Genomic DNA, 12,783 nt, shown 5'->3' with positions numbered 1-12,783 from the left:
CCCCAGCCTCCTGTGCTCCATTTAACACGTCTCCTCCTAGGTCCTCTCCTTGGCGCCCCGGCTAGAAGGTGGGCAGGACCTGAGAACCCAAAACGTTACCCAGGCCTCCTAGAGTCTCCAGTGGCCGATTTCCCCCAGGCCAGGGAGTTCTCGTGTTCCCCACTATATGGAAGGGGGTACTAAATAAATCCCATCTAGAGGAAAGTGGGGGCTACGAGGTCCCAATGAACTTAGAGGAGGATGCGGAGGAAAGAATACAAGGTGCCCATTCCCCTCCTCTTCGCTCTCCTTTCCTTTTTTTCCCCCCTCCTTTCCCCCTCTCCCCTCCTTCCCCACCTTTCTCCGCGCCGCGTGCCGCGTTACATAAGCGACTGCGGGCGCGCGGCCCCTGCGCTCCAGCCCCGCGCGGTTGCCATGGAGACGCAGCTCGGAGGTCTCAGCGGCTGAGACCCTCATAGCGGGAGGGCTGGGCGGGGAGTTCGGACTGCGTCACTCTTGCACCCACCCCCACGCACCACTGGCCTTTTCCTAGGTAATAAAGGAGGTGTATGGGAGTGAGACACCTCCAATCTTCTTTTTGCCCAATGGTCCTTAGAGGACATGAAGGAGAAAGACCCTTTCCCATGCGTCACTTGGCCCCGTCCTGAGGGGAAAGGAGGACTTGAGGGAGTGATTTTGCATTTCCCCACGTTCTACTGGCCAGGTCCTAAAGAAGTATGAGACAATGAGAGATACCTCCTCACCACCACCACCACCACCACTCTCCCCCACGCCGCACAATAAAAATTGGGCCACTTCTGTCCGCAGAAGAGCAAGGGAGACACGCCTCTTCCCCTTTTCACTGTTCTTGGCTTCAGAGAGGGAAAAGATATGAAAGAGTAAAATATGTGTAGGCTATTTTCCATGCACTACTACCTTCCGTGAGGAATCAGGGGGCCCCTCTATCCTGCTGGAACTACAGCCCACCTGAGTCAATGATTAATCTTTGGAGAAAAGGGAGACTACTTGAGAGTAAAGGTGCTACAGATCTCAGTCAGGGAACGACATATGAAGAATAGGACTGTGATAGCCCAGAATTTGGAAACGCTGGGAAGTGTTGGGAGGAAGCTTCATTTTGGGCTAGGATGAGGTTGAGGGAGTGTATGGGGATATGAAGACCTGTTAAGACTCCTAGCAGTTGCTCTTGTCGATGTTCTTGACTCTTCCTCATCTCAGGCTCTTTGGCTGGGAGATATGTAGAGGGCATTGTAGAATAAATAGAAAGAGCATCTGACTGAGAGAATGGTCATCCAAGTTCTGTTCTAGTGGTTCTACCATTAACTAGTGGCGCACACTTGGGCAAATCGCCTCACACATCAAAGGATGAATGAATGATATTTGAGACTCCATTCAACTCCAAACTCTATGGGTGAGGGAAAAGGAAAAATATTTCTTGCTTTCACCTCACACCCACAGTAATGGACCTTCTCATTACCTCATTTTCCTGTATGCAGTATTTGCATATTAGCTGAGATTCAAAGAGCTTTGAATTTTAGGAACCGAGAGACCTGAATGTTAGTCCTGGCTCTACCATTAATTAGCTTTTTGATATTGGATAAATCACTTCCTCTCTCAGGATTTCATTTTTTCCATCTGTAAAATGAAGGGGATTAAATTAGATTCTTTTCCATTCTCTAAAAGCATATTTTCTAACTTCTCAAGCTCTTTAAGGCTCTGACTATGTTAAAGGGTTCCTTCTGGCTCTAATATTCTATGTTCTGCGGCTTCTCTTCATAAAGAAGGCTCCTGGGGTGGGTGCTAGAGTTAAGAAAAGAGAATTTTCTTGACTTTAAGAGTGACTAGACTAACAGAGATCTTTTAAGCATAGAGGGAATCGGGGGCAGTTAGGTGGCTCAGTGGATTGAGAGCCAGGACTAGAGACAGGAGGTCCTGGATTCAAATCTGACATCACACTTCCTAGCTATGTGACCTGGGCAAGTCACTTAACCTCCATTGCCTGGCCTTTACTGCTCTTCTGCCTTGGCACCAATACATAGTATTGATTCTAAGATGGAAGGTAAGGGTTAAAAAAAGAATGGAGGAAATTAGAGATGATTCTTACTGAGATTCAGGCAAGAGATTCTGGGTCCTTAAGTCTGAGGCTTAAGACTAAAGGGAAGTAGAGAAATGGAGGGCGCCAACATTACTTTAGTAAGGAGTTTTCTCTTGCAGAGGGAAGGTCCAGATTTCAGATTGATTTTTGCCAAAGTGCTTACCTGGGAAAGGAGACGACAAGAGTAACCTATCAAAATAATCTCAGTCTACAAGAGTCAAAATAGAGCAAAATGTCCAGGCCATGACTGGACTTCCTTACTCACTCTAGTCTAGAGAAGAATATATACTATACCCCTAGCCCATAGCTTTGGAGAATTGGAACTCCCAGGCAGGGAGGGGACCTGTAAGAACCAAACCACCTGGAGTTTTTTCTTTATCTCTTGATGCTTGTACCGAGTCCTAGAGCTCTTTGGATCTAGGAAGAGTGGGGTCCAAATCCCACCTCAGAACTTACTATATGTGTGATGCTAGCAAGTCACTCAACAACTCCAGGCCCCAGTTACCTTATCTGCAATATGAAGGGGTTGGATTTGGTGACATTTAATGTCCCTTCCAGCTTCAATTCTTTGATCCCATAATCCTACTGTGATGCCTCATCATGGTGTGGAGGTGACCCTGGATTCTTGAAGGCTTTGCCAGTAGAGCATAAGACCTGGCAGGTTTTACCATGTTGGAAAGAGTTTGGTCCCAGAAGCAGACTGTCTGCTTTCTGAGGACTAAGGCCAGCTCTGCTCTTTGCTAGTAGGTTAGCCCCTTGGGAATGAATTCTCTGGCTTTGGCAATCTACAAAACAAAGGAAAAAAACAAATAGCTCTTTAGACCTGTATCTCTCTTCCACTTCTGTGGCTAAGGGAAAATAATGACAATAATAATAATAGTCCTAGTAATAAATAATAATAGTTGGCATTTATATAACTCTTTAAAGTCTGTAAAGCACCTTACAAATGTTGTCTCCTTTTATCCATACAAAAACACTGGGAGGTAAGTGCAATTATTATCATCTTCATTTTGTAGATGAGAAAATAGAACTTAAACGACTTGCCTACGGTCACACAGCTAGTAAATATCTAGTAACAAAAATAAATGTTCAAGCTGCAGCCTAATGACCACTTGTTAAAGATCTTGATTCATGTTAGACTAGATAATCTTGGTGGTCTCCTCTCCATTTGAAGTTTTGGGAGTCTAAGGGTCTATGAAGGGGAGAAAGATACAGAAAGAGTGGCATCACACCAACTTTGTGGACGGGCCAAGAAAGTTGGGGGAAATGGAAGCTGGGAGTAAAAGGAGGATAACTCCAGGTGGAATTAGCTGCAGTTAGGTGGCAAAGAGTTTGGACTTGGAGTCAGAAACACCTCTCTTTGAATGCTGCCTTAGATACTACTCTAGCTGTGTGAGCAGGGATGAAGCACTTAGACTCAATTCTCTTATCTGAAAAATGGGAATAATAGCACATGCCACATAGGGTTGCTGTGAACATCAAATGAGATAACATGTAAATCATTTAAGCCTTTAAAAACTATACAACCATTACTAGTTGTAGTAGTTGTTAATATTATTACATCTGCTCGTTTCCTTGCATTACCCTGCCTCTCACCATCATAAATTACATCACTGGGAAAAGCTGTCCTTGTGGGATAGAGGTCCTTCCATTTTGACATTAGGAAGATTCCATTTCTCAGTCTCCTCATCTGCAATGAAGGTGTGATAATCCAGTAAACTTTACACTTTACAGGATAATTTTTGTAAGGAAAATTCATCATAAAATTAAAGAGATGCAAGTGTGTTGTAACTATTAGGAAATGAGAATAGTGAATCAATTTGGCAGTTTGGTAAGTCCTATTGACTTCTTAAAATAATGTTTTTAAGTGCAGAAAATACATGGAATTAGAAATGGAACCAATACTATTGAAATGTAGTTATCTCAATACATTTTTTAAGTTAATGAAGGACAGGTTAAGATCCTCTGCTCCAGAACAAGGTTCAGAAGAGCTCTGGAGGGGGCCAGGAATAGCAGTGAGTGCAGATGTGGGTACATTGCCAAGTCAGGGCCATAACTCCTCTGTGTCCTTACTTCAGGTGATGGCAACCCCAAGGAAAGCAGTCCCTTCATCAATAACACTGACTCTGAAAAGGGCAAGGAATATGATGGCAAGAACATGGCTCTGTTTGAGGTAGGCAGGGGACAACGAGGGTCAAGGGGGCATCTCTGCCTAGTCTTGGAGTAGGCAGGATTGCCTTCCATTGGCATTGGCTAAGGAAAAGCTGTCATTCCACTGAACATCCATCTTTTACCTCTCCCTGGAGTTCTATCCCTTTTGTCTCTGTCTTTGTCCCTCTCTTCTTGGTCCATTTATGACACCTCCCCTTATAACATGCTCTCTGTCCCTTGGCATCTTCACATCTATGATCACTTCTTTAGATCTCTTCCATTACAACCCACTAGTGGTCTCTTCCCCATATCCTACTCCATTCTCTGGTCCATTTTCTCCATCTTTCCTCGTTCCATTCCCGTCTCCCAGGTTCATCTCCATTTCTGCCATCCTCTCCCCAGGTTCCTTCTCTAATACCTTCCTTCCATCCCATCCCTGTCTTGTACTCTTTCCCTGGTTCATTCCCCAGCTCTCATAGTCACTTACGTCTCAAGTCCATTCTCTTTTTAACCCTAATTTCTCCCATAGGAGGAGATGGACACCAGTCCCATGGTGTCATCCTTGCTTAGTGGTCTGGCCAACTATACCAACTTGCCACAAGGCAGCCGGGAACATGAGGAGGCTGAGAACAATGAAGGTGGCAAAAAGAAACCTGTGCAGGTGGGAGCAGGCATAGTGGCCTGGGGGCAGGGTAGGAGTGGGATGGGATTAGAAATGGAGGAAGGGATAGGAGATGGGAGGAGGGCTAACAGATGGGAGATGGAAGGGAGGCTCAAATTCAATTTGGGTTTGATTTGGAGGGAGGAGGAATTACAATGGTATATAGTGGGGAGTGTGTTTCTATAATGGAGTGCTGAAACATGGCTTGGAACAAGTGACTGGCTAGGGAACCAGACACTAAAGCTAGGTGAGATGGAAAAGATAAGAAGAAGTCAATGTGACCCATATCTTTCTTCAGGCCCCTCGGATGGGTACCTTCATGGGTGTGTACCTTCCCTGCCTGCAAAACATCTTTGGTGTCATCCTTTTTCTGAGGCTTACTTGGGTGGTGGGCATTGCAGGCATCATGGAATCCTTCTGCATGGTCTTTATCTGCTGCTCATGTGTAAGTACCCCTTCTCCTTACTCCACCGCCCTAACCCCCTAGTTCTCACTCAGAAAGAGTCAGTGCAGGGATAAAGGGCATTGAAGAGAGGCCTGAAGAAGGAATTCCAGTCAGAACCAGAGCCCTGCAATTTGCCACCTGCTCCTGTAATGACTGATGCCTGGGAGGTATTAGGTGGGGGAGAAGGAAGCCCTTTCCCAGCTGGTACTAAAAAATATCTGAGTTTTATATATATGCCATCAGCTTGTGAACTCCCCCATAGTTACCAAGGCAAAACGAGTAGGCCTGCTCCTCCCCAATCCCTCCCCCTTCCCAGTCCCTCTACTTAGGCTGCCCTACCGGAACTTCTCTCTATTCAAAGCTGCCTGGATGTTCACTGGGATACCCAAGCGGGGCTGAGGGAGGGATTGTGGTAGAACGTGATGCTCCTAGATGGCACCCTCTTCACATCTAGAGATGGACATTGTGGGGGTATTCATGGGGTTCTGAGAGGCACCTGGGAGGGCTGAGACAGCTGTCATGTGGCAAAAGATCACTGTATTTGGAGACAGCTGGGTGGCTCCATGGATTGAAATCCAGGCCTAGAGACAGGAAGTACTGGATTAAAATCTGGACTCAGACACTTCCTAGCTATGTGACCCTGGGCAAGTCACCTGACCCCATTGCCTAGCCCTTACTGCTCTTCTGCCTTGGAACCAATAAAGGTTTGTTTTTTTTAATCACTGTATTCCACCTCAGAAGACCAGAGTTGAAATCCCAGCTGTGCTGATGATTAACTGTATTACCTCGGGCAAGTCACTTCTGCATTTTTTGATTCAGTTTTCTTGTCAGTGAAATGGAGGTAAAATACTGGCACTATTTCCATTACCAGTGTGTTGTGAAATTCAGAATATGTAGGATGCTTTTTATACACTCAAGTGTTACATGTTAATATGATTATTATCTGTTGAGGGATGGGGCTTGTTAGCTTGGCAAAGGGGCATTTTCTGGGAAGAATGGACCTAGTGTGGGGGAAGGGGACAGTGAGAACCAAAGTAGGGTTAGAATCAAGAACTCTTAGGGCAGAAATGAAGCGAGCTGATAATGGTGATACAAACTATCCCTTTTCTTTCTCTGTCCACTTTCCCCAACCTTCTAATATTTCCCCATTTCTAATGTTCTTTGTGTCCCCACAGACTATGCTGACTGCCATCTCCATGAGTGCCATTGCTACCAATGGTGTTGTGCCAGGTGTGGAATGGGGACCTCTTTGGGTGGGATAGGGTTTGAGGGGAGGGCAAGTAGAGAGGGAGCTCCTTGGTCACCTTTGGTTATTTTTCTGGGTGGTGAAATTATGAATGCCCTGGGAATCTGAAATGCAGGTGCTTTTGGGACAGGTGCAGGGAATTAACAATGCCCTCAGGAAGATTAGAGGTTCATCTGTATTGGTTGGTATTATTGATAAAGAATGGGCCATGACTGAGTCAGGATTCCTCCTTCACTCACTGGGAATTCTCATTCCTGTCTTTTGAGCCATAATCTCATTTTTGGGGTAATTAGAAAGCTGATAACTACTGCTGCTAATCTAGGCACATAGTGGCTCCTTAAGGAGGCTGGGGTCTTTCTCCTAGGATTTAGAGGGGATATATGGACATGATCCCTCCAAATGATCACTCCTGCATGTCACCCTTAGCTTAGTCTCTTCCCAACAAGCTCTGTCTCATCCCATGATGGCCTTCTCTTCCCACAGCTGGTGGTTCCTACTATATGATCTCTCGGTCACTGGGCCCTGAATTCGGGGGAGCTGTAGGCCTTTGCTTCTACCTTGGCACTACCTTTGCAGGAGCCATGTACATTCTGGGCACTATCGAGATCCTGCTGGTGAGAAGAGGGATGGAATTCTGGAGGGCTGCCATTAGTCAATCAACAAACCCTTATTTAAGAGCCAAAAAAAGGGGAGGTACTGTGGTCTAGTGGGAAGAGAAATATTCTTTGAGTCAAAAGACCAGGAAAGGTAACCAAGATAGCTAAAGGACAGAAAACCATGCCATATGAAGAACCAAGGGTGTTTAGGGTAAAGAAGAGAAGGCTAAGACTATTGCAATACCTCTTTAAAAAAACTGCCCATGTAGAGGATTAGGTGGTGCAATGGATGGAAACTGTTGAGAAGTAGATTTAGGATTTGTGCTAAGTATAATGTTCCTTCACATTTAGGGCTGTCCCAAAGCAGAATGGGTACTCTTCTTCTAAAAATCTTCAAGCAAATTCTGGGTAGCCACTTGTCGGAGAGGTTGTAGAGACAGGGATTGGATTAATTCATTTCAGGTCCCTGGGATTCTGGGTTTGAGTCCCAGCCTCATCATGTGGCCTTGGACAAATCCCTTCATCTTCCTGACCCTTAGGTTTCTCATATGTCAAACGGAATTAATAATACATGTACTACAGAGGCAGCTAGGTGGCATAGTGGATAAAGTACCAGTCCTGGAGTCAGAAGGACCTAGAAATCTGGTCTCAGACAATTCCTAGCTATGTGACCCTGGACAAGTCATGTAACCTCTGTTTGCCTAGCTTTTGCCCTTCTGTCTTAGAATTATTACTAAGACAAAAAGCAAAGGTTAAAAAAAATAATACTTGTACTAGCTATTTTGTAGAATGGTCCCGAGGAAAGCCTTTTGCCAAGTCTAAAACACGATATGCAAGTGACTATTATTATTAGGAAGTGAGAAGGCTATAAGATGGAAGCAAGGTCCCTGCCTGTCCTCAGAGAGCTCACAGTCTATTTAAGGAGACAAGTCATGAAAAGAGAAACAAAACCAAAAATGCAAAATATTGCAGGAGAGGTTGATAATCAGTGGTGTAGGCGGTCAAGAGAGAGAAAGAACACTCTCACGTAAAGCATAAGGGAAGGGTTGGTTAAGAAGGTATGATTTAAGCTGGACCTTGAAGGCCAGATAAGATCTAGAATAGAGGATCTGGATAGACTAGTCCATGGGGAAGAAAACAACGTGGACCAAATGTTCCAGGGAAAGTGAAAACCACTCTGTCTAGAGCAGAGGATTCGCCTGGGAAAGTGGTGGGAGGGAAGCCTACAAAAGCAGTTTAGTGCAGGATTGTGGAGGGCCTTAAATGCCAAGCTAAGGCACTTGGATTTTATTCTATAGGCCCTATCCTATAAGAGCAGTTGGTGGAATAGTGAATAGAGAGCAGGACCTAGAGTCAGGAAGACTTCCCTTCTTGAGTTCAAGTCTGACCTCAGACACTTACTAGCTGCTTGACTTTAGGCAAGTCACTTAATCCTGTTTGCCTCAGTCTCCTTATCTGTCAAAAGAATTGGAGAAGGAAATGGCAAATCACTCTAGTATCTCTGTCAAGAAAATCCTAAATGGGGCCACAAAGTGTTCGACTCAACTGGAAAATGACTGAACAACAACAAAATGTCTTGGAGAGCAATTGAAGATTTTTGAGCTGGAGAGTGTAACAATTAGATTTCTGAATTAGAAAAAAATGATTCTGGGCATAGTATGAAGTCTGGATTGGATTGAGAAAACCAGAAGACTAAGACAGTCCAAGAGAGAAGTGAATCAATGTGTTGGTAGTGAGAGCAGAGAGAAAGATAAAGACACAGGAGGGACATAGAATTAGTGGGACTTGGTGACTGAATTTGGGAAGAAGGAGGGTAAGGAGGTTGCCAAAAGTAACATGGTTAAAGACTTGGATGACTAAAAAGGTGGTACAAAGAGGAAAAGACTGAGGATGAATGGTATTTTTCCTCAAATAGGCCGGATCAATCCCTCATAGGGGCAAAATCCCTGGAGCAAAGTTCAGAGTTTAGGCTTCTCTTGGGGAAAAAAAAGAAAAGCACAAAACATATTTCGGGTCACTGGAGAGTGGTCTCATGGCCTTCTGGAAGTGGTCCAGCCATGACTGGACAGGATGGAGGCTGAAGAGGGTATCTAGGGATAAGGGCAGCTGAGGTGGTCATTGGAACCAGAAGGGGGTATGGGATGGTTTAGGGATTTAAGAACCTATAAGATGTAGAAGCAAGGGGCAGCTGGGTAGCTTAGTGAATTGAGAGCCAGGCCTAGAGAAGGGAGGCTCTAGGTTCAAATCTGGCCTCAGACACTTCCTAGCTGTGTGATCCTGGACAAGTCACTTAACCCCCATTGCCTAGCACTTACCACCCTTCTGCCTTGGAGCCAGTACACAGCATTGATTCTAAAATGGAAGGTGAGGGTTAAAAAAATGTAGAAGCCAAGGAAGGAAGGGAGCCTCCTTTTCTTCTATCCCTGTCCCTCCAGGCATACATATTCCCAGCCATGGCCATCTTCAAGGCGGAGGATGCGAGTGGAGAGGCTGCTGCTTTGCTGAACAATATGCGTGTGTATGGCACCTGTGTGCTCACATGCATGGCCACAGTCGTCTTTGTTGGTGTCAAATATGTCAACAAGTTTGCACTTGTCTTCCTTGGCTGTGTCATCCTCTCCATCCTTGCCATCTATGCGGGGGTCATCAAGTCTGCCTTTGACCCACCCAATTTCCCGTGAGTTATTATAACTTGGAGTATGGGTTGTAAGAAAAAGGTCCAAGTTTGGGGGTAGGTTAACTCACTGTATCACTTTGAACAAGTCCTTTGGGCTTTCTGGACCTCAGTTAGGAGCCCTTCCAGTTCTCCAACCCTGATCCTTGATTTCTAGAAACAAGGACACTGCCCCTTTCTGGGCTGTAACCTTGGCCACGGTTCCCTATCTTCTGCTTCTCCTCTGCCTCAGCCCTTTTGTGGTACTGGAGCAGGATGAATTTACCTCCTCTAGAAAGAGAATATCCCAAGAAGCAGTGTGGTGTCCCAAAAGATCACTGCTCTAGGAGCCAAAAGGCCTAGTCCTGGTTCTGTGATTTACTAGCTATCCGATTATAGACAAGCCCCTTCCTTTATCTAAGCCACAGTCTTCTCATCTATAAAATAGGAGTAATAAAACATTCTGCCTATCTTGTAAGGATGTTGTGAAGAATCAAATGAGATAACCAAATAAGATATTCTGTGATGATAATGTGTTATATATTGTATTGATCCAAATATAGGCTGTACTTTTCTTCCAAATGTGACTATTCTATGTCCTATTATGAGTATTATTTTCAGTATAAATCTAATGTTTTTTTCTTGCATGGGTTTGACCTATATTTGGGGTCAGACTCTATTAAGACCAATAAGACAAATGTGAGCTATTACGGCAGAGGCAGAATGGGATAGTGGAAATAGTCCTAGATTTGGAGCCAAAAGATTTCAGTTTACAAGATCAAAGACTAGCTCTGTGGCCTTGGAGAAGGTGCTTCTTTTCACCAGCCCTCAGTTTCATCATCCATAAAATGGAGACAATAATACTTCCCTAAACTATCTCATGGGCTGTGAAAAAAGCGCTTTGAAAATATTAAATCTGTAAAGAAATACGAGTCATTATTATCATTCTGGGAAGACTTATTGCTAGGCAGAATATAGGGGATTGGGGGTCTAGCTGTAAAAAGGCCCACAGGGATGGAGAGTTCCCCTCAGTTTCCAGGCTAGGGTCCCACTGTCCCTGAGGGGATCCCTGCTCTATTAAGTCTCTCCCCTCCCCCTAGAATCTGCCTTTTGGGGAACCGTACCCTCTCACGACATGGCTTTGACATCTGTGCCAAGTTAGCCTGGGAGGGCAATGAGACGGTGACCACCAGGCTGTGGGGGCTGTTCTGCTCCTCCCGATTCCTCAATGCCACCTGTGATGAATACTTCACTCGAAACAATGTCACCGAGATCCAAGGCATCCCTGGAGCTGCCAGTGGCCTGATCAAAGGTATGGAAACAAGGGTGAGGGTCAGGATCAAGAGGGAAAGGGACAAACTAGTGGAAATTTTCCCAGGGCCACTGGACCTGGACTGGAATGGATAGGGAATTGTGGAGGCAGGAGGTTTGAAGGCAGCTGTGGCACAGAGAAAAAAGGCCCTGCAGGCTTCTGCCTGAATTCACTCCTGGCTGTCCTGTTACCCTCTAGGGAGTTGGGGACAAGGGGGAGAAGAGAAGGTAGGTTATCTGACTCTCCTTTTCTCACCTGTGAAATGGACATAATAGTACTTCTATCAATATCTAGAAACATCCAGATATAGTGGAAAGAGGGGGGGACTCAGATCAGAGCAGATTTGAATACTAATTTGACCCTTTTCTAAAAACCTGGGCAGCTCAGGTCCTCTCTATGAGACTTGGTGTTCTCATTCTGAAAATAGGGAACATTGATACTCTTTCCTTAGCTGTAAAATATGGATATTATTTAACACACGCACCACCTACCTCGCAGGCTGTCAAGAAAGAGCTTTATGAACCTATTAGTGCTTTAGAAATGTGAGGTATTATTATTCTATTATAGAATCAGGGTTCAGCCTTCTCATTCCATCCTTATAAAACTCTACAGCCTTGGGAGGAACACTCTAGAGGCAAAGGCAATAAATTGAGAGATGGTGCAGTGGATAGAGTGCTGGTCATGGAGTCAGAGAAACCTGAGTTCAAATCTGGCCTCTGACACTTACTAACCATGTCTGGGAGAGTCACTTAATCCCTCTCTGCCCACAATTTCATCATTTGTAAAATGGGGGATAATAATAGCATCTCCCTCCGAGGGTTGTTGTAAGGATCAAATGAGAAAATTAGGAAATGCTTAACACAGTGCCTGGGCATACAGTGGGTGCTGCAGAAATGCACCCCCATTTGTTCATCAAACATTTGTTTAAAAAACCTACTGTGTGCAAAGTACTGTGTTCCTGGTTGGGAAAGATGTAAAGGCAAATGAGATATGGTCCCTAACCTCAAAGAATTTATAATGTAGAAGAAGGGATAAAGCTTATTATATGTAGATAACTACAAGCTGAATTAGTATATAAGTAAGCATGTAAGGGAAGGAGAAGGTGTTTTGAAACAGGTGAAAGAGATCAATTCTTTCTCCTTGATGGCTTTTTAAGCAAGGAACAACCCCTTCTTTGAGCTGAACCTTTAAGAATGGATTCTTTGAAGGAAAAGATTCCAGACTAGAAAACTATGGCCCTAACTCCCTAACCCCTTCATACAAAAGGCCCAGACCTTTGATCTTTTATCCCGAGTGTCCTGACCCCAGCCTTTAATGGGATACCTTTCTCTCCACAGAAAACCTTTGGAGCTCCTACCTGACCAAAGATGTGATCGTAGAGAAGCATGGGATGCCTTCCATACCCCTGCCGGAGGCAACCCCTCTCAACTTGGATCAGCCCTATGTCTTCAGCGACATGACCTCTTATTTCACCCTCCTGGTCGGCATCTATTTCCCCTCAGTCACAGGTGAAGGGTAGGAGGGAGAGGCAGGAACTCTGGGGATGAGGGAGATGATATACTTTTGTACAGGTCCAGAGATGTTGTACCACTGTATTCCCCTGGTTCTGGCCCTGACTCCGGCTCTT

General features: G+C 44.9%; 1 protein-coding gene across 2 annotated transcripts in view; it reads left to right on the top strand.

Annotated features, from left to right (window-relative positions):
• The window catches only part of SLC12A5 (solute carrier family 12 member 5), a 41,797-nt gene that overhangs the window by 13,606 nt on the left and 15,408 nt on the right, over positions 1–12,783 (top strand). For both annotated transcript variants that reach the window (XM_044661385.1, XM_044661386.1), the window contains exons 2-9: positions 4,171–4,265; positions 4,773–4,904; positions 5,203–5,349; positions 6,525–6,579; positions 7,079–7,209; positions 9,627–9,868; positions 10,945–11,156; positions 12,494–12,664. In XM_044661385.1, coding sequence (XP_044517320.1) covers positions 4,171–4,265; positions 4,773–4,904; positions 5,203–5,349; positions 6,525–6,579; positions 7,079–7,209; positions 9,627–9,868; positions 10,945–11,156; positions 12,494–12,664 — 1,185 coding nt within the window. The remainder of the gene's footprint in view (positions 1–4,170; positions 4,266–4,772; positions 4,905–5,202; positions 5,350–6,524; positions 6,580–7,078; positions 7,210–9,626; positions 9,869–10,944; positions 11,157–12,493; positions 12,665–12,783) is intronic.

The sequence above is a fragment of the Gracilinanus agilis genome, chromosome 2, assembly GCF_016433145.1.
Source record: "Gracilinanus agilis isolate LMUSP501 chromosome 2, AgileGrace, whole genome shotgun sequence".
Taxonomy (NCBI): domain Eukaryota; kingdom Metazoa; phylum Chordata; class Mammalia; order Didelphimorphia; family Didelphidae; genus Gracilinanus; species Gracilinanus agilis.
This window is presented reverse-complemented; position numbering and strand designations above follow the sequence as displayed.